General features: G+C 42.7%; 2 protein-coding genes across 8 annotated transcripts in view; both read right to left on the bottom strand.

Annotated features, from left to right (window-relative positions):
• LOC124038646 (nuclear transcription factor Y subunit beta) overlaps nucleotides 1-4,115 on the bottom strand; it is a 40,349-nt gene extending 36,234 nt beyond the window's left edge. Inside the window, exons 1-3 of one of the 3 annotated variants that reach the window (XM_046354762.1) lie at nucleotides 3,965-4,115; nucleotides 732-825; nucleotides 254-387 (exon numbers count right to left, since the gene is read on the bottom strand). In XM_046354762.1, coding sequence (XP_046210718.1) covers nucleotides 254-387; nucleotides 732-825 — 228 coding nt within the window. In that variant the 5' untranslated portion in view covers nucleotides 3,965-4,115. Of the gene's footprint in view, nucleotides 1-253; nucleotides 388-731; nucleotides 826-3,627; nucleotides 3,906-3,964 lie in introns of those variants that run through there. The other 2 variants (XM_046354749.1, XM_046354757.1) reach the window with 2 other exon arrangements.
• Nucleotides 4,116-14,214: 10,099 nt separating this feature from the next.
• The window catches only part of LOC124038593 (CCR4-NOT transcription complex subunit 2-like), a 29,476-nt gene continuing 21,635 nt past the window's right edge, over nucleotides 14,215-22,055 (bottom strand). For 3 of the 5 annotated variants that reach the window (XM_046354646.1, XM_046354654.1, XM_046354670.1), the window contains exons 9-15: nucleotides 20,080-20,197; nucleotides 19,789-19,945; nucleotides 19,592-19,653; nucleotides 17,008-17,057; nucleotides 16,770-16,870; nucleotides 16,328-16,478; nucleotides 14,215-15,682 (exon numbers count right to left, since the gene is read on the bottom strand). In XM_046354646.1, the coding sequence (XP_046210602.1) occupies nucleotides 15,596-15,682; nucleotides 16,328-16,478; nucleotides 16,770-16,870; nucleotides 17,008-17,057; nucleotides 19,592-19,653; nucleotides 19,789-19,945; nucleotides 20,080-20,197 (726 nt within the window). In that variant the 3' untranslated portion in view covers nucleotides 14,215-15,595. The remainder of the gene's footprint in view (nucleotides 15,683-16,327; nucleotides 16,479-16,769; nucleotides 16,871-17,007; nucleotides 17,058-19,591; nucleotides 19,654-19,788; nucleotides 19,946-20,079; nucleotides 20,198-22,055) is intronic. The other 2 variants (XM_046354661.1, XM_046354678.1) reach the window with 1 other exon arrangement.

Below are 22,055 nucleotides of genomic sequence, written 5' to 3'. Positions count from 1 at the left end.
TTTACTCTTATTATCTATCTGAATGCCTAGTCACTACCTTGCCTTCATGTGCATATCTACCTCAAGTACCTCTGCACATTGATCTGGTACTGGTACTTCCTCCATTCCTCTGTATTTTATTCCTCGTGTTAGTTACTATTTTATTTTGTAACCTCTGCATCGTTGGGAAAGGTTCGTAAGCAAGCATTTCACTGTAAAGTCTACACCAGCTGTATTCGCCACGTGATAAATAACATTTGATTTGAATCCATACCTTTCCTGTCTGTGGGACGGCGTTCTTCATGATGCGAGCCACGTTAGCGATGGGGAGGTAGATGTCCTGCTCACGGAAGTTTTCCTTGCTGCCATTGCCTTCCTCATGGTCATGCAGGCTCTCATCCCCATCATCTGTCAGGGAGAGGGGCATGTTAGATCCCTATTCAACACCACATTGTGCCTATACAAATCTTCTCTACTTGCATCTCGATAAAATCTACATGTGACTTGGTTCATGTCAAGCCTGATAATTTATGATTACTACAGTATGTAAGCCTGGTTATTTGTAAAGCATCTTTGGGCTTGTGAAAGGTGATAGTGCCATGTCAGTATCTTTATGTTTATATAGGGGTGCTCTGATTGTGTCCAGCATCATTGGGCACCCAAGTTATTATGACCAAGGGATTGTAGATGTCAGAAAAGAGGATGTTGCTGATTAGGGGTGCTTAGTCTGTGAGGTGAGTTCCACCACCTACCGTCATGTGATTGAATAACGTAGTGGCTTCCTGCCATGTACTCCCCTGACATTCCCAACTGAGAGGCGTCGGTGGTTGAACTGTCGCCATCCATCTGTAAACAGACAGAAGTTATAACTTAGTTATATATATAACTACAAGTATTGGGAACTTTTCAGTACATGTGTGACATCTTAGAGTAGTAAGAATAAGTGCACTCTGTGTGTGTGTGTGTGTCTAGGTCATTAGGCACCATTAGACATGCACCTGTCTTGGGAGTCTGCATGTCTGTTTATTTTAAAACCATTGCTATGGCCTAATGTTTACGGTCGCTGTGGTTACGCCACCAATGGAATCTATGACCTAATGTGAAACCAAGCTAAAATTAGTGCAAGGCAAGAAGATAATGGTGGCTAAATGCCAGAGGGGATGAATCATTAACATGAAGAGGAGTTACTATGTGTGTGACGTAAGGATGAAAACCGTATAAAAACGTGTGTGCCAAGGCTGGAAAGGCAGTTGCTTCATGAACCAGCTCGGCTTGTGTTACTTTGTAATAAAGTCTATTTGAACTCACTGGCTCTGGTATTTGAGAAACATTATTGACTGAATATTTCCACGACACATGCCGTGTCCACTGCCATTGAGGCTGCGAGCTCTGTCTCTGCGCCACACTCCAGCACAGTAGCTTGCAGTATTGCACCAATGCCAACCACAAAAAAAAACACAAAGGAAGCTTCTAGCTAGCGAGGCTAGGGGACACCGGTACAGTTTCTTTCGCCCCCACCTGCTAAGCACTGCTTTCCCGCAGTTCTGTTAACGTTGCGATGGGGGAAGTAACTAGCTAATATCGACAACTCAACTCCAGCGTGGCACTACCGGGTTGTGATTACCCTCGTCGTAATGTTAAAATAACTGTGGCAAAGGACAGTGTGTGCAAGTGTCCTAGCTAGATAACAGCCTCAATAGCAGTGGGCGTGACATGTAGTAAGTGACACGTAGTGGGCACAGCATGTAGAAAATGCAGTCTGCAGATAGACCCTAATCCATTCATGGGAAATACAACAATATGGGTTGACTGTGTATTCTAACCTGTTTCTGTTTTAGCTACATTAACCAATCACTGGCTGGATGAACTATCCAAATAGCCAATCAAAAACTGAAAGCACATGTTAGTCGCCTGGGAAGCATTTTTTTTCAGACGAAGAGGACATCTTGCGGTTGTTAGATGGCATGAAACAAGTGGTCTTGAGCAGAATGGTGCTACATGGGAATCATGGAACAAGATCAGGAATATTGGGGCATGGACACAGAAACATGAATTTCTGAGGAGGAATGGAGGCATAAAAAGAGGAAGAGAATGAAGAACGCAGAGGTTGGATTTGAATCTGAGGAAGACGGCGATAACAATGAATGGGCTGTCGAAGAAGAGTGGTGTTGTGAAGTGCAAACAGAATGAGCCGTGTGCCAGACCGAGTTCTGTAGGGGCAATAGAAGTACATGAGGTTAAGTTAAGTGAGGTGGAAGGTGTTCTGAAGGGCTTGGAACCCGAGCTTAGCATCTTTGGACATGATAAAGAAGAATCTGGTCCAGCAGGAGTGAGGTTTTTGGAGAAAGTGGACCTTTCCCTTGGGCTGATCCATGTGGCTTCAGGGTGGGTGAGAAACTAGTTTTGTGCAGTTGAATCAGTGAACGTAAACTGTAGTGGACTTGTGATATTTGTTTGTTTCTTCTAATCAGAGGGAGCAGGCGCTCCGTGTCACACAACTTGGGTCAAGATCTGTTTCTTACTTTGATCTTAGGAACAGGGTATCGAAAGCAGGGATTACTGGGGTAGTGTTAAGTGTGAAGGTGGAGCAATTGAAGTACAAGATCCTTGGAATTTACCCACTGTTTGGTAAATTCCGGGGGCGCCCATGTGCGGGTGGGGCCCGGTAAATTGCCACCCTGGGCAGCTGCCCATGTCACTCCAACCTAAATCTGCCACTGATTTGTATTAGTCTAGAATTAAATCTCTTTGCCAAAATGTGTCATGTCTCCCATGTCTGACTCGAGTAGTATTTTTGAAAGTGTAAGGATAATTATTCAGCCATTTATTGCTTGCCAACATTTCACTCCCTCCTCTGTTTAATATAACACACGTACATGTATTATTCATTTCGGTTGCCTTTCCTGACGTGAAGTTTGTTCTATATATAAAGTATTTTACTCTAGCCACAAAAATAAGAAAATTAGAAAGGGGGGCCTGGTAGGGTGGTGATTTTCGGCACAACACCGGCCATCCCCCCGCTACTGGAGTGGAAACGCCAAGCGGATGCTTCACATTTATACATCCGGTGAAATATCTGTCTCATTCTATCTGTAAGCACCGCTGTCTAGTCGCGGCTAAAACAGAGTACATTCACATTAGCATGGAATGGAGAATCTAACATACAGTTGCATAAAATTACGATTTGTTACTAGTTCAGGCATGGATGGTCATGAATCTATAAGCCGCTTTTACTACCCAGCTAGAGTCTAGCTAACACTAGTTTTTCCAGAGCCCTGCAGAGCTCTGCAACATTCGCTTTGTCCCCGCGTTGACTGACAACTAGCCAGAGGGGAATACAATGGCTAACTGGTTGGCTAGTAGTAGCGAGTATAACGTTAACTGGCTTATGTCGACGAAGCGAACTTGCCAAAAACCCAGAGACGGCATTGAGGTCGAGGTAAATACGCGGAGTCAGAACATTTATCATGTATACTTAAGATAACATTAGATACCTAGCTAACGTTAGCTAGCATTTATAACAAGATACGTTAGCTAGATGGGAAGGAGAGCTAACGTTAATGTTAGCTCGTACTAGCCAACTCACATTCATACTAAATCAAAAAGCGCACCATTTAATGGCCATTGTTAAATCGATTAGTAACTCACGATTTGGAAAAATTCTTCATGTTTAAACAATATTCAAGATGTCCCGTCGACTTCACCTGTTCGACCACCATGCCTAACATAGCCAATTACCATAGCTACATTTGACAGATGATTTTAGGAATTGTCTGAGCTCGTCTTTGTTTGGAAGGCCTGTGCTTGAGAAACCATTAACTAGCGAGTCCTGTAATTTAACAACTCGCAGTCTTAATTTCTACTTTCCCGCTGCTAATTCCCATTCACACTACCATCAAATAAAAAGAAACAGTCAAATGCGGAGATTTCGATTCGAGGTAAAGCGAAATCGGATAGCAATCATTGGCCGGAGCCAGCCACAAACCTCCGATACAGCCCTGGTTGGTTAGCTTCTCTAAACGGCCGTGTGGTTGGACAGAAAATGGCTGCGAGAGAACCAGTCCCAGCGCGAAGCTCTGCGTCCCAAAATCTCTATCTCACTCTGCCGCTAGGGGAGCAATGTTTTCACTGTCCAATAGACCTACCTGTCTTCTACTACCGGTACCTGGAAATTAGGCTACTCGTCATATAGATGCAGAACAAGTTTTTTAATATTTTATTTTTATTCACTAGACGGTTTGTTGGACTCATTCTCAACTCACAAAACATGTCACACATATAACCCTTAACAAAAAAAGATTGACTGTAATATTTTGGACAATCTTTTTTCATAAGGGAAGGAAGTAACTGCAATATTATTGTCTCACATTGTCAGAACTAGGGTATGGTAATTTAGGTAATTTAGACTTTTTTTCTTTAAAAAAATGTATACATATATGGTATTTATATATATATCTGTGTCAATGAGTTTATAGGGGATAAAACATATGGTTCAAGAGAAAATAGCATCTAATCAACAATGACATTCTTTTCAGTTAACTGCAACTCTTCCAACTATTCACTTTTTTTCACAACTGCCACCAGTTTGGTGCCAAAACATTTACAACAAAGACATTTAGACATAGTAAAATAAATAAGTGTGTAAAAAAATAGATATTTCATGCTGAAACTTGAGGCCTCATATTAAACACCAATGTTTTTTATTTAACTAGGCAAGTCAGTTAAGAACAATTTCTTATTTTTAATGACAGCCTAGGAACAGTGGGTTAACTGCCTGTTCAGGGGCAGAACCACAGATGTTTACCTTGTCTGCTCTGGGATATGAACTTGCAACCTTTCGGTTACTAGTCCAACGCTCTAACCACTAGGCTAAGTTGATGGTCTTTATTTAGGATAATGTTTTACAGCTTGGTCAATAAACGTTTTATTTTAAAATCATCTTCTTTCATTATTTTATATATTTTACATGTGAGAAGGCCACAGGGCCAGAAATAATTACAGACCTTTGATAATCTGCAGTACCCAAAAAGACCACTAGATGCCATTTTATAAAATAATACAAATATACATGTATACAAAACATTAGGAATGCCCGTTTTTCCATGACGTAGACTGACCAGGTGAAAGCAATGATTCCTTAAGATAACAATAGTGAGGCTATATACAGGGGTTACTGGTTAATTGATGTATTTGATGTAATATGTACATGTAGGTAGAGTTATTAAAGTGACTATGTATAGATAATAACAGAGAGTAGCAGCAGCGTAGAACGGGGGGCAATGCAAATAGTCTGGGTAGCCATTTGATTAGATGTTCAGGAGTCTTATGGCTTGGGGGTAGAAGCTGTTTAGAAGCCTCTTGGATCTAGACTTGGTGCTCCAGTACTGCTTGCCGTGTGGTAGCAGAGAGAGCAGTCTATGACTAGGGTAGCTGGAGTCTTAGACCATTTTTAGGGCCTTCCTCTGACACCGCCTGGTATAGAGGCCCTGGATGGCAAGAAGCCACCCAGGAGCCAATCAACAGCCTGATCAACTCTATACAAAGGAGATGTCACACTGCATGAGGCAAATGGTGATCACTCCAGATACAGATACCTGTGACCAAAAGCACATCTGTATTCCCAGTTGTGAAATCCATAGATTAGGACCTAATGAATTTATTTAAATTGACTTATTTCCTTATATGAACTAACTCAGTAAAATATTTTAAATTTGCATTGTATGTTGCGCTTATATTTTTGTTCAGTATTTGAACTTTACCAGTTGTCTGTGCAGTTGGTCCTTCAGCCAGTCGAAACAAAGAGACAAAATCTCCACAAAAAAAGTATTGTTTATCTGACTTTTTAGAGCGCCTGTACTGCCGTTTAAATTTATATAACCTGGCACATGAGAAAAACCATGTAAACACCTGCAGACTTCGGTTACTTTCGTCATGTGCACGAGCAAACAAATCTTGATTGTTAATGGCAGAGAACTGCATTATGAAGTCGGATTAATAACACTCTCCTGTGGATATTGTCTCAAATTTCAACCAACTGAAGGACCAACACCACAAAGCAATCGTCTGAATAAATTCAAATAAATGTATTAAACATTTGACTTGTAAAGGGAATGTTTAGAATTTCTCAACTGTGTGTGGAGTTGCCTACATAATTTGAAGGCATTGCTACGTTTCGTGCCTACTTTTACCCAGGCAGAATCAAAGGAGAATAGTATAAGATGAAGCACCCAGGGTGTCAGTCTCCAGTGGGAACCTGCTCCCCTATGAGCCCTATGAGCCAGAGCAAGAAGAAGGCCGTGCCCAATAGATCCCCAGAGCGGTGAGGTAGGGGATGGAGTAACTGTCTGGGTCCTTGCCCGTCCACCACAGGCAATGGACCATCCGGTCAGCAAGACAGCAGAGTGAAGACCTGAGAGAAGAGAACACAGAGGAAGATATACGGAAGGGGGGAAAAGGGCTGTTTGTCATGGTTCGGGCCAGGCCCCTTAGTTCCTGTGAAGGGAAATCTTAATGCTACAGCATACAATTACATTATAGATGATTCTGAGCTTCCAACTTTGTGGCAACAGTTTGGGGAAGGCCCTTTCCTGTTTCAGCATGACAATGCCCCTGTGCACAAAGCGAGGTCCATACAGAAATGGTTTGTCGAGATCGGTGTGGAAGAACTTGACTGGCCAGCACAGAGCCCCAGCCTCAACCCAAACAAACACCTTTGGGATGAATTGGAATGCTGACTGCGAGCCAGGCCTAATCACCCAACATCAGTGCCCGACATCACTAATGTTTTTGTGGCAGAATGGAAGCAAGTCCCTTGCCTAGTGGAAAGCCTTCCCAGAAGAGTGGAGGCTGTTATTCCACAGCAACTGACACCAGGATGAAGATCTCCCAATGAACACCTCCCAATGCTGCCGCAACAACACACCCACAGTTGAACACACCAACATAACATGCATTAGACCAGGGTTCTTCAATCCTGTTCCTGGAGAGCTACCCTCCTGTCACTCCAACTCCAGATGTAACTAACCTGATTCATATTTTAAACCAACTAATTATTAGAAATAGGTGCACTAGATTAGGGTTAGGGATTCGGGTTGGAATGAAAACCTACAGGATGGTGGCTCTCCAGCAAATGCGGGACTTCCATCGCCCAAAGCGCGGGATTTCTGCTATAAACAAAGAACAATGTCTTCTTTCTGTTTGTTAGCTTAGCTTCTAATGCAAAGCTAGCCATTCTTGTACAAGCATGTTCACTTCAAGCACAAAAAGGTCCCCTTCAATTTGGGACAGGGGGTTTACAAACAAAATGAAATGAATAATTCACCATACACACTGACCTTTTGTCAGATATACACAGGAGAAACTTTGTACATGTAGTGTGTATACTTTCCAAGTTACAGTATTTTCTTCATAACATTTTTAATGACATCACAAAATAACAAACAAAATTACATTTGTGTTCTATAGATCGTCTCTGACCATTCCCCCTGTTCTATGTTAGAAATATTGTTCCAGTATTTGCTTTGAACTTATTAGAGTTTCGGCGGGAAAAGTCTCTTGAAACAAAGGTCATAGGAAAAAGACGTTTCGATACCTCTTGGTGCAGTATCTGACTCAAGCGGATATTGACATGCACAACTGGACATTTAATGGCAATTTATACTAGGATCACTTTAGGGTCTAAGCAAAATACCAGTCTTGGTAAAGTTGTAAATAGACCCTGAGGCCCCTTTGACTCTACAGCTACATGAATCACCAGTTTCTCACCAGAGCAACACACCACTAAGTAGTATGACATTAGACTAAATGTCATGATAGAGTAATTTAGCCAAGACCATGGATGTATGTAGAATAGAGTCCAATTAGATTATTAAGGTGTTGTAACTATATCATGTATATTGTTTATTTTATTTAAATTGGGTAATTTAGAAAGTAATATGGCTCTTAACAAGTTCCCCGTTCAACCACCAGTTGATGCCACAACGCCGCTCATTTGGGGAAGAAATGTAAGGATGTATTGTGTGAGTGTGGTGCGTTATTAACAAGTTACTGCCTAGATCAACCGGGCGACGGGTCCAGAACGATGATCCACAACCAGCACATCCCATGGTCATTCTTGTGGTGGTCTGCAGCTTGCAGAAATCCTACCAGGTTAAACCACCAGAGGGGAACTGTCACGACAATCCACAACCAAGACATCCCGTGGTCATTCTTGTTGGGGGTTGAAACTTGCACAATCCTTACAAAATGTAACGCACCAGAGGGGGGCTGTCATGACTGTCCACGAGAATCCAAATAAGTCAGATCAGGTTTACTATGAATAATTTCTATCAGACCCCTCAACCCCGTAGAGGGGGAAGGAAATAACTAGTAGGGTTTAACAACTCACATCCTGTTGTAAATCAAGGGAGAAGATCCAGGCCTGTGCTCTCAAGATTCACCAAAGGAATGTGCTTAGTCTCAATAGACTTTTCCCCACTGAAACTCTAATACATTTAAAAGCAAATACTGGAGCAATATTTCCAATGTAGAATGTGGGGAATGGTCAGAGTGTCACGGCCGTTAAAGGAAGAGGACCAAGGTACAGCGTGGTGAGCGTACATTTTCTTTTATTAATAAAAACGCCCTAAACAAACTCAACTTCACACAAAGACAGGTGGGAAAGGGCTACCTAAGTATGGTTCTCAATCAGAGACAACGATAGACAGCTGTCCCTGATTGAGAACCATACCCAGCCAAAACATAGACATACAAAATAATAGATAACAAAACATAGAATGCAAGGTCGGGGTGTGACACAGAGGTGATCTATAGGACACTAATATAATTTTATTTGTTCTTTTGTGATGTCATTCAAAATGTTATAAAGGAAATACAGTAACTTGGAAAGTATACCCACTACATATACTGTATGAAGTTTCCATACTATGCATTGTCCATACTATATGTAATATATATATTACCAATATGAAAAATTATTAAAGTGATTTTGTTAAGAGACGGATGTGATTTGAGAAGTTATAAGAGATAATTGTATTCCAGAACTTTTCACAGTGAGTAGTCACCACTCCGGAGTGAGGTCAGGGAGCGTGCCAGCCTGCCAGCCTGCCAGAGCCGCCCCTTTTGAGCCAAAGATATAAAAGATGGGTGAAGAAGTTAACACATTAGACCAGAAAAGCGTGAAGCTGCAGCTGCACGTTGAAAATGGTTTGAACTTTGAATCTTAACACGAGGTGGAGGCGATAAATTCACCTCCCGGTCAATCACTGGTACGGCTGATTAGCTGTAAAGTATCTTCGAAAGCAAATTTAAGTAAGACCATCCTGTTACTCTGCTCAAACCATCATATTACACTACTCTCATCACACCACTGGGAAACCATCGATGCGTCCGACGATGCCCCGGCATTTCATGTAAATACATTCATGATTTCTTTCTCAAAGCGTATATAGTTACTGTAGGTGAGAGTAGTTTCTGAATGTGGAAATGTTAAATGCCTCCATCCCTCTCTCTCCCCCTCTTCTTTAACAAGCATCCATGTTGTTGTCATTCCGCGAGGGACCTGTTTTCAGCGTATTAAGTCTCCAGTCAATAACCGGTTCAGTGTGTATGTTTATCCTGTGTTCCCATTTAATTAGCTAGTAAATAAATAAATCAATCAATTTGTGTAGTCTTGAATCACAAGTAAGGCTCAGGTGTTTGCAGATGCAAGGAAGTTACGACTGTTCAGAGTGATGATATGATACGAGGTTATGATTAATAAGTTAACTGTTTATATGTAAGTCATGGCAAAATGTCTAGAATTGCAGGGAATTAGAGGATCTGATCTTTTTTTAAATTTTCACCTGAAGTGACATACCCAAATCTAACTGTCTGTAACTCAGGACCTGAAGCAAGGATATGCATATTCTTGGTATCAATTGAAAGGAAACACTTTGAAGTTTGTGGAAATGTGAAATTAATGCCGGAGAATATAACACATTAGATCTGGTAAAAGATAATACAAACAAAAACATGTATTTATTTTTTCCATTATCTTTGAAATGGAGAGAAAGGCCATAAAATGACATAGGAGTGTAGGTGTAATTTCGATTTTGGCCACCAGATGGTAACAGTGTGTGCAAAGTTTCAGACTGACCCAGTGAAGCATTTCATTACTGCACAACATTTTGAATTAAGTCTGCACAAATGTGCCAAATTTGTCAATTGATACATAATAATATATAATAATAATATTTAAGTACATAACTGTAGAGAACATACCAAATAATATGGTAATAAAAAAAAATGTTTACACACTCCCAGGATGGTCATACAAGATGGATAATTAGCATTCGGACAGAAAAGACACATCTAGATGTCCGGGCAGCATGGGTGTGGGGCCAGAAACATCAGGGGTTCAAACTGTAGAACCCAGTTCCTACATTTGAGTATAAAGATGGATTTTATCAAACAAAACCATGCTACATTTTATCTCTAGGACCCTCATGATGACAAATCAGAGCAAGATTACTGAATGTAAGTAAAAGATTTACCTTCAGAGGTGAATGTATCAAACCAGTTGCCGTGATAAAAGTTTTTTGTTGTTGTGCACTCAAACAATACCATGGCATTTTTTCACTGTAATAGCAACTGTAAATTGGACAGTGCAGTTACAGCAGATTAACAAGAATTTTCGCTTTCTGCACATATAAAACATATGTCCTGGAAAGTTGGCTGTTACTTACAACGTCATTCTAGTCACATTAGCGCACGTTAGCAACAAGCGTCCCGGTATAGGGACACCGATCCCGTAGAGGTTTTAAGATTATTTTGAGAAACCGGTCCCAGGTTGGTTCATTTCAGCCATCAGCTTGTCACATCCTAATTTGGATGTCTTTTTTGTTTTATTAACCTTTTGTAAATCCAAGGCATTTGTGTACATTAACCATATACTTACAGATACAAGGTCATAGTAATAAAATTGATTTCTAAAGAAATGTATTGTATAATTCCTCATTAGGCACAGGCTGTCACACCCTGATCCACCCCCCTCCAGGTGTCGCCCATTTTCCCCATTATCCTGTGTATTTATACCTGTGTTCTCTGTTTGTCTGTAAGCCAGTTCGTCTTGTCTCGTCAAGCCTACCAGCGTATTTCCCGTACTCCTGTTATCGCTCTAGTCCCTGCTTTCTTGTTTTCCCAGTTTTGACCATTCTGCCTGTCCTGACCCTGACTGCCGTTCTGTACCTTTCGGACTCTGCTCTGGATTACTGACCGCTGCCTGCCCTTGACCTGTCATTTGCCTGCCCCCTGTTTTTGTAATAAACTTTTGTTACTTCGAACTGTCTGCATCTTATCCTGAGGTCTGATACAGGCACTAATCACAAAACAATGAAAACCTATTTTTTGTGATAATCACATCTCCATTACAAGGATGATAAATTATCAGCCAAGGGATGGGAAATGCCAGTCTTCGGGCAGCCTGATTGGTGTCACACTTTCCCCCAAGCCCAATAGCTCAATAGGGTGTAATTGCAGACCGTAATTCGGGGTGTTTCTTAATGTGGTTGTTCCTTTATATCAGAAAACGCCCATTGGTGCCTGGCATTGGTCAGTTCCGGTGTTTTGAGACAGATGGTTTCTCAACACAGATTATTTGTTTAAATAACAGGTTGGAAGAATAAGGTTAAGGTTAGGAAAGGGGTTAGGATTCAGCTTAGCTACAATGCTACAGTTGTCCCTGACACGAAATAAAGACACAGAACATAGCGAGCATCGTATACCGATATCAGAAAATGCCCTTTTCATATAGCTAACACACCTGATTAAACAAATTGCATTCTAAACTGGAGACCATAATATGAGGTTGATTATTGGAGGTGTGTTAGCTGGGGCTTGGGCAAAAAGTGTATCACCAATCAGGCCCCAGATGACTGGAGTTGCCCATCGCTGGCCTAGCCCTTATATACTGAACGAAAATATAAGTGCAACATGCAACAATTTCAAAGATTTTATTGAGTTACAGTTCATAGAAGGAAATCAATTAATTCGGCCCTAATCTATGGATTTCACATAACTTGGCAGGGTTGCAGCCATGGGTGGGCTTTTTTCTCCCATGAAAGGGCTTTATTACAGACAGAAATACTCCTCAGCACACCCCCCTCCCTCCCCAGATGATCCCGCAGGTGAAACAAACAGATGTGGAGGTCTGGGGCTGGCATGGTTACTTACACGTGGTCTGCAGCTGTGAGGCTGGTTGGATGTACTGTCAAATTCTCTAAAACAACATTGGAGGAGAAATTAACATTGAATTCTCTGGCAACAGCTCTGTCAGACATTCTTGCAGTCAGCATGCCAATGTGGCATTGTGTTGTGTAACATAACATTTTAGAGTGGTCGTTTAGTGTTCCCAGCACAAGGTGCACCTGTATAATGATTTTGTGGTTTAATCAGCTTCTTGATAGGCCACACTTGTTAGGTAGATGGATTATCTTGGCAAAGGAGAAATGCTCAGTAACAGGGATATAACCACATTTGTGCACAGAATTTGAGAGAAATACATTTTTGCTAGTTTATATATATATATATAAAAAGAAATATCGCATTTACATAAGTATTCATACTCAGTACTTTGTTGAAGCACCTTTGGCAGCGATTACAAACGAGTCTTGTTGGGTATGACACTACAAGCTTGGCACACCTGTATTTGGGGATTTTCTCCCATTCTTCTCTGCATATCCTCTCAAGCTCTGTCAGGTTGGATGGGGAGCGTTGCTGCACAGATATTTTAAGGTCTCTCCAGAGATCGGTTTCAAGTACGGGCTCTGGCTGGGCTACCCAAGGAAATTCAGAGACTTGCCCCGAAGCCACTCCTGCGTTGTCTTGCCTGTGTCGTTCTCCTGTTGATAGATTAATCAATTAATTGATAGATTCCTTAATTAATTGATAGATAATTAATGTTTTCATCAAGGATCTCTCTGTACTTTCCTCCGTTCATCTTTGCCTCAATCCTGACTAGTCTCCCAGTCCCTGCTACTGAAAAACATCCCCACAGCCTGATGCTGCCACCACCATGCATCACCTTAGGGATGGTGCCAGGTTTCCTCCAGATGTGACATTCAGGCCAAATTACAATCTTGGTTTCATCAGATCAGAGAATCTTGTTTCTCATGGTCTGAGTCTTTTGGCTAACTCCAAGCGGGCTGTCATGTTCCTTTTAATGAGGAGTGGCTTCCATCTGGCCACTCTACCAAAAAGGCCTGATTGGTGGATTACTGCAGAGATGGTTGTTCTTCTGGAAGGTCCTCCATCTCCACAGAGGAACTCTAGAGCTCTGTCTAGAGTGACCATCGGATTCTTGGTCACCTCCCTGACCAAGTGCCTTCTCCCCCGATTGCTCAGTTTGGCTGGGCGGCCAGCTCTTAGAAGTCTTGGTGTTTCTAAACATCTTCCATTTGAGAATGATGGAGGCCACTGTGTTCTTGGGGACCTTCAATGCTGCAGAATCTTTTTGGTACCCTTCCTCAGATCTGTGCCTCAACACAATCCTGTCTCAGAGCTCTACAGACAATTCCTTCTACCTCATGGCTTGGTTTTTGCTCTGACATGCACTGTCAACTATGGGACCTTATATAGACAGTTGTGTGCCTTTCCAAACCATGTCCAATCAATTAAATTTACACAGGTGGACTCAAAACAAGTTGTAGAAACATCTCAAGGATGATCAATGGAAAGATGCACCTGATCTAAATTTCTCATAGCAAAGTGTCTGAATGCTTGTGTGAATAAATGCATTTGCAAAAATGTCAGTCCAACCCTAATTTAACACACCCGATTCTACTAATTAGCTGCTCAACAAGACGTTACCTAGCTGAATCAGATATGCTAAATTAGGGATGGACTGAAAACCTACAGTAGATCTGCAGGAAGAGGGTTGGGCAGCCCTGCTGTAAAGTAACATTTGTAAAATAAAAAGTCAAGGGGTCTGAATACCTTCTGAAGGCACTGTATTAGCCCTACACATTATATCCCTTCCTACTCCTTCTGTCATTCAATACCACTGGACCGGAGATGGATGGTCCTGTCTGTGACTGTCCCTTGAATTATGTGTATCAGTAGGTCAGTAATACATATACAACTGGAAGGGGGATATAATTTCATATAAATTGTGTCAAATTTGTTTGGTTTTCATCAAGACTCGTGAAGATTTCAAATGTCAGAAATGTCTCCTTCCCTCAGAAACCAGACGCCACACAATTGTAGTTCAGGAAAGCCTTTTCCGCTTTATTACAAAGAAAAGAGGCTTTGAACGTCAGAAAATACAAGATTGATCTGTATTCATTATTCTTAAAATTATTCACTTTTCCATTTCCTATGAAATGCTGCTGTTTAAACAGCTTTAAGTGAAATGTGTCAGTCTGTCCTCTTGCTTTAGACTGATTAGTTGGTTTGTTTGGGGGGGTGGATTTCCTTGTTTTAGCTCAGAAGAATCAGGTATTTCCTTGTTTGTCTTTTTTATTTGTAATTCTTCGTCGTAAGTGCTCACGGCTCCGAGTGCGACGCCCTGTCCAGCAGATACAGAAATGTCCAATTTTATCCACATATTGCATCCACGCTGACCTCCTAAAAACAAGGTACAAGGCAGAGCAATTTTTTTCTCCAAAATATATATATATATACACACATACACATTATATATATATATATATATATAATGTATATGTATATACACACACACACACACACACATATATATATAATATATACAGATTCATACATACATATCAGTATTCATGTGATGTTCAAACATAAAAATACTTTTTTTTTTTACACGTTTATTACAAAATCGTAACAAAGACTGGAAAGTGTTTTGCTTGCTCTGGAACAATGAAGCTGGGTAGGTTTTCTAACAACCCTTGTACGGGTTGTCCACAGGTTGTGAGAACATTCACTAAAAAAGTATCCGATCTGTGTCTATTTTGAAGCCAGACAGAAAATACCCGTCAAAAGGAAAGAAAGATGTGGGGCCGGTTGAGGAGAAAAGAGGGAATTTACAAGAGGAGAGATGGAAAGAGAGAGGTGTAGACAGGCTGCTGATCTTTACAAAACAAAACAGGAGGAAGTGTTTTCACATAAAAAAGCACAAACAATCTTTGTGTTCTTTTATTACTAAATAGTGCAACAACGAACATTGCATTTCTTCCGGACCCTTTCGTTCTCACGTGTGGGATGGTACTTGTTGGTTTAGCCTTCCCCGCCTTTGTCACTTTTTTGTTGATGAAAAAATGTGTCATAATAACCCTTGTTTTGTCACTGTAAAGTGTGCCGGTATAGTCAGTCTTCTGATTCAGAGGTAAACAAAACACAGACCCTGCTCAACTCCCACCTCAAAAAACAAGGACATTAAAGGAATAAAAACAGAACAAGTGTGGGTGTTTGGGCAGCACATAATTTGGGAAAGGCAGGGCTCAGTTTTCCCCACCCTTATGCAGTGGTGAGGACCTCCTCTGCAGTCATTTTAACCAGATCCTCAAGGAATAAAAACCAGGATGGATGCCTGGGCCACAGCACCCTCCTCAGGCTGGGAGGGAGGGGTGCAGGGACAGCAGTACTCCTGGGACTATACTGTACTTGGGCCTCAGAAGGCCTGCTGGGCTGGGTTGTAGTTGAAGGTAGACGGGACGTGGGGCCTCTCTTCTAGCTTGTCGTACTCCAGGTGGAACTCCTAAAGGGATTGAGAACACACAATCAGTAATGGAAGACTCCTGCTGAGTTTATATGGCCCGAGTGAGACTACTGATAAAACTACTGAACTACTGGACTAAAAACCCAGTGTGACATCACCAGTAACCGAGAGATACTGAAGGCCTACCTTGAGCCCTTTTACAAGCCTTTCTTGAGGGTCACAACCAACGTTAAAAACTCTTAAAAGTTCCCAAAACAAAACTAGTACGTAAAGCACGTAACTCCATCAAAGGAGATACACAACTCATGGCATACATCTAAATCGAAAAAGGCACACACAGATAATGCTCTCTCTTAAAGGGATAGTTCGACATTTTAGAAAAGAAGCCCTTTATCTACTTCCCCAGAGTCAGATGAACTCAAGGATACCATTTTTATGTTTCTGCATGCAGTTTGAAGACGTCTATGAAAGCAGGTAGCCTGCTAACTCTGGTTAGCATTGCACTAACTGTAGTTTGCATTGGCTCACAAAAATAAATTTAACTTATTTCATACTGGACGCTGAGACATACAAATTGTATACTAGAGGTTAATCTGACTTTTGGGAAGTAGATTGCCAAAATCTCGGACTATCCCTTTAATGTTTAGTGTATTGATTTAGGGTAGTGGATACTAAAGCCAATACCTTTACCTTGGCTACCTTCCTCCAGTTAAGACAATCAAAGAAATAGTAGGTTCCCCTCTCGTAGGTGTTGGTCTTTAGTGTGGGCTCCATACCCGGCGCCCGCGTGATCCACACCCGCTCCTCCTTGTGGTACCGCCAGTCCCGGTTGAAGCTGCACCAACACCAGGCAGGAAAGAAAGAAATCCCATTACTGCACAGTCAAGTCAAAGAAAATACGCACAAATCGCTTATTGATAACAACCTATGGAAAGAACTGTGGTACTTTGGACAACTATTGGAAGAAAACCAAAAAGTGATGCTGGGAGTTAAGGTGATGTAAAATCTCTAAAACAAAATCACTTTTGAGAGGAGTCTAATCATTTATAAATAAAAGATTAGCAAGGCACTAAATACTACAAACTAAGTTAAATGCCTTCAGTAGTAGTTTGGATGTGCTACTTACAGCTCTACTGCTGCCAGGAGCTGTAGCAGGTCTCCTCCGTTCATGTAGTACAGATAGAACAACAGATCTTCACCGTAACGAGCCAGTTTAATAGCTGCCAGCTGAGGAGAGACATCTTTATCAACACCATCATTCATTTATCCGATGATGACATTGTGCTTTCTTCAAGAGCATAAGATCAATACATCATGAAAGAGGGTGTTACACAAACTGATTAGATGACTGATTCATCACCTACCTTGTCCCGTATGTGAATGTTGGTTAAGTACTCAGACGGGACGTGGAAGTCTGAAAGAGAGGCGGCACCAGGGTCACTAAAAGGCTAGGTGCGGAGTGCGGGTGTGTGTGCGTGCGTCTTGGTGGAAAACAGTGGCAATTGTGGCAAATGAGTGGACTATCCTGGTCAAATCAAACTGTGTCACATGCGCCGAATACAACAAGTGCAGATTTTACAGTGAAATGCTTACTTACAAGCCCTTAACCAACAGTGCAGTTCAAGAAGAAGAAATTTACCAAGAAGACTAAAATAAAAAAGTAACACAATAAGAATGACGAGGCTATATACAGGGGGCATCGGTACCGAGTCAGTGTGCGGGGGTACTTGCTAGTTGAGATAATCCGTACATGTAGGTGGGGGCGAAATTACTGCATAGGTAACAAAACAACCAGCAGTGCAAAAAAAAGGGTGTGGGGGGGGGGGGGGGGGGGGGGGACTGGGGGGTCAAAATAAATTGTCCGGTGGCAATTTTATGAATTGTTCAGCAGTCTTATGGCTTGGGGGTAGAAGATGTCGAGGAGCCTTTTGGTCCTAGACTTGGTGCTCCGGTACCGCTTGTCGTGCAGTAGCAGGGGAAGAAATTCTACAACTTGGGTGACTGAATTTTATGGGCTTCCCTCCGACACCGCCTAGGTCATGGATGGCAGGAAGCTTGGACCCAGTGATGTACTGGGCCGCCGTTCGCACTACCCTCTGTAGCGCCTTGCAGTCAGGTGCCCGAGCAGTTGCCATACCAGGCGGTGATGCAACCGGTCAAGATGCTCTCAATGGCGCAGCTGTAGAACTTGAGGATCTGGGGGCCAATGCCAAATCTTTTCAGTCTCCTGAGTGGTAAAATGTTTTGTCATGCCCTCTTCACGACTGTCTTGGTATGTTTGAAACTCTCGAACAGCTCCACTATAACCCGTCGATGCTAATGGGGGCCGGTTCGGGCCGGCTTTTCCACGATCAGCTCCTTAGTCTTGCTCACACTGAGGGAGAGGTTGTTGTCCTGGCACAACACTGCCAGTTCTCTGACCTCCTCCCTATAGTCCGTCTCATCGTTGTCGGTTATCAGGCCTACCACTGTTGTGTCGTCAGCAAACTTAATGATGGTGTTGGAGTCGTATTTGGCCACGCAGTCGTGGGTGAACAGGGAATACAGGAGGGGACTAAGTACACATCCCTGAGGGGCCCTAGTGTTAAGGACCAGCATGGCAGATGTATTGTTGCCTACTCTTACCACCTGGGAGTGGCACTTCAGCAAGTCCAGAGGGAGGTGTTTAGTCCCAGAGTCCTTAACTTAGTGATGAGCTTTGTGGGCATTATGGTGTTGAACGCTGAGCTGTAGTCAATGAACAGCATTCTCACGTAGATGTTATTTTTGTCCAGGTGAGAAAGGGCAGTGTGGAGTACAATTGGGATTGCATCATCTGTGTATCTGTTGGGGTTATATGCTAATTGGAGTGGGTCTAGGGTGTCCAGGAGGATGCTGTTGATGTGAGCCATGACCAGCCTTTCAAAGCACTTAATGGCTACCAACTTGAGTGCCACAGGGCAGAGGATAGAATTATGGTCAGATTTGCCAAACGGAGGGTGGGGGAGAGCTTTGTATGCATCTCTGTGTGTGGAGTAAAGGTGGTCTAGGGTTTTTAACCCCCTGGTTGTACATGCAACATGCTGGTAAAAATTTGGTAAAACTGAATTAAGTTTGTCTGCATTAAATTCCTTGGCCACTAGGAGCGTAATTCCTTCTTTGCTTATGACCTTATAGAGTTGGTTGAGAGCGGTCTTAGTGCCAGCTTCGCTTTGTGGTGGTAAATAGACGCCTATGAATAATACAGATGAGACCTCTCTTGGTAGATAGTGTGGTCTACAGCTTATCATCAGGCACTCTACCTCAGGTGAGCAATACCTCGAGACTTCTTTAATATTAGACATTCTGCACCAGATGTTATTGACAAAAAGACACACCCCCACCCCTCGTCTTACCAGCGGTAGCATCTCTGTTCTGCTGGTGCATGGAAAATCCTGCCAGCTCTATATTGTCAGTATCTTCGTTCAGCCACGTCTCGGTGAAACATAAGATGTTACAGTTTTTAATGTCCCGTTGGTAGGATAATCTTAATCGTAGGTCATCAGTTTTATTTTCCAATGATTGCCTTCCATTGTTCTTGCTAACGTGCAATGGGAGTTACTTGCTTGCCTCCGGATTCTCAGAAGGGTGCCCGATCTGCGACCTCTTCTCCGGCATCTTTTCTTCGCGCAAAAGGCGTAGATCTGGGCCTGTTCCACTGAAAGCAGGATATCCTTCTAGTCGGACTCATTAAAGGAAAAAAAGTTTCCTACAGTCTGCGGTGAGTAATCGCTTTTCTGATGTCCAGAAGTTAGCAGTAACATTATGAACACAATAAGTTAAAAAATAAGTTACACAAAACACACAAAAATTAACAAAATAGCACAATTGGTTGGGAGAATGTAAAACGTCAGCCATGTTCTTCGGCGCCTTCTTTGTGTCTGCACAGGTGTATGTGTCTTGGTGTGTGTGGTCAGGATAATATCTTACCAATGTCTTGAGGTCGACACGGTGCTGATGCCCAGGGGGAAGCAAACTTGGGGTACAGGTTTCTGTCAGGAGAGGAAGGGACATGTTACTCTCAAAATGGACTTAACCACTTTGACGATAAAGAACATCTGACAAAACTTAAATTTTTGAATGATGTATCCCCTCAACCTAATATTGAGACAGGGCAGCCATCTTACTCTGGAGAGTTGAGGTTGAGTCCCAATGTTGTGAGGTCACTTCCCAGTGCCAGGTGCACCATGCCTGGGTCCGTCTCCGCCGCTCTAATAAATGTCAGCAAGCCGATCATTCCAAACTGGTCCGTCACCATTCCCCTGGGAATGTTCGTCACCCGCCCTACAGATGAAGGAAAATCAACACAAAATTATAATCAACAAGTACAGCTTTCCACTGGCCAACAGTCACGTAGAAACCATCTCAAAACCCACCCAGGTCGAGACCGAGAGGTGTGATTGGTTGAGAAGGCTCACCGTCAGGTAACACCTGGATCCCTTTCTTCTGGTTGTTGTTCTGTGCTGAGGTCGTCTTGTCTCCGGGGAACATAGGCCCATCTGCACTGGATGTGCTCTTGCCTGTAGAATTTAGGTTCTGAACAAAGCAACAAAAAAAACATGGAATGCTTACTTACAAGCCCTTAACCAAAAATGCAGTTCAAGAATTTAGAAAATATTTACTGAGGTGAGGTAGCAGAGAGAACAGTCTATGACTTAGGTGACTGGAGTCGTTGACAATTTTATGGGCCTTCCTTTGACACCGCCTAGTATACAGGTCTTGGATGGCCGGAAGCTTGGCCCCAGTGATATTGGGCCGTACGCACTACCCTCTGTAGTGCCTTGCGGTCAGATGCCGAGCAGTTGCCATACCAGGCGGTGATGCAACCGGTCAGGATGCTCTCAATGGTGCATCTGTATAACTTTTTGAGGATCTGGGGACCCATGTCAAATCTTTTCAGTCTCCAGAGGGGGAAAGGTGTTGTCGTGCCCTCTTCACGACTTCCTTGGTGTGTTTGGACCATGATAGTTTTTTGGTAATGTGGATACCAAGGAACTTGAAACTCTCGACTCGCTCCACCACAGCTCTGTTGATGTTAATGGGGGCCTGTTCGGCCATCCTTTTCCTGTAGTCACATTGAGGGAGAGGAAGTTGTCCTGGCACCAGGTCTGTCTCATGTGGGTATTACAGACTCAATCAGGGAGAGGTTGAAAATGTCAGTGAAAACACTTCCCACTCCTTGAAAGCGGCAGCTCTAGCCTTTAGTTTGGTACGAATGTTGCCTGTAACCCATGGCTTCTGGTTGGGATATGTACATACGGCCACTGTGGGGACGACGTCATCAATGCACTTATTGAAGAAGCTGGTGACTGAGGTGGTATAGGTATGGTATTAGGTAAAACGGATTTAAGGTAAAAAACGGATTTAAAGTATGCCTGCATTAAAGTCCCCGGCCACTGTGGGCGCCGCTTCTGAATGAGCATTTACAGCTCGTTGAATGCGGCCTTAGCGCCAGTATTGGTTTGTGGAGGTAAATAGACGGCCACGAATAATATAGATGAGAACTCTTGGTAGATAGTGTGGTCTACAGCTTATCATGAGGTACTCTACCTCAGGCGAGCAATACCTTGAGACTTCTTTAATAGTAGACATCGCTCACCAGTTGTTATTGACAAATAGACACACACCCCCGCCCCTCGTCTTACCAGACGTAGCTGCTCTGTCCTGCCAATGCACAGAAAACCCAGCCAGCTCTATATTATCCGTGCCTCCCTACCACTGAGGAAGTACAGTTCCCGCTCAGCCCAGTCAAAACTGTTCGCTGCTCTGGCCCCCCCAATGGTGGAACAAACTCCCTCACGACGCCAGGACAGCGGAGTCAATCACCACCTTCCGGAGACACCTGAAACCCCACCTCTTTAAGGAATACCTAGGATAGGATAAGTAATCCCTCTCACCCCCCCCCTCCCCCTTTAAGATTTAGATGCACTATTGTAAAGTGACTGTTCCACTGGATGTCATAAGGTGAATGCACCAATTTGTAAGTCGCTCTGGATAAGAGCGTCTGCTAACTGACTTAAATGTAAATGTAAATGTCATCGTTCAGTCACGACTCAGTGAAACATAAGATATTACTGTTTTTAATGTCCCGCTGATAGGATAGTCGCGACGGTAGATCATCGAGACTGTTTTCCTAACAAGGCACCCCGACCTTCTCCCTCTGTATCTCCGCCTTTTCTTCATGCAAATGACGGGGTCTGGGCTCGTTCTCCGGAGAGCAGTATATCCTTTGCGTCAGACTCATTAAAAGACAAAAATCTTTGTCCAGTTCGAGGTGAGTAATTGCTGTTCTGATGCCCAGAAGCTCTTTTCGGTCATAAGAGACGGTAGTAGCAACTTTATGTACAAAATAAGTTATAAACAATGCGAAAAAACAAACCAAATAGCACAGTTG

This window comes from Oncorhynchus gorbuscha, linkage group LG01, assembly GCF_021184085.1.
Source record: "Oncorhynchus gorbuscha isolate QuinsamMale2020 ecotype Even-year linkage group LG01, OgorEven_v1.0, whole genome shotgun sequence".
In the NCBI taxonomy this organism is placed as follows: Eukaryota; Metazoa; Chordata; class Actinopteri; order Salmoniformes; family Salmonidae; genus Oncorhynchus; species Oncorhynchus gorbuscha.
The sequence above is the reverse complement of the archived record's forward strand: the minus strand, read 5'-3'. Positions and strand labels throughout refer to the sequence as shown.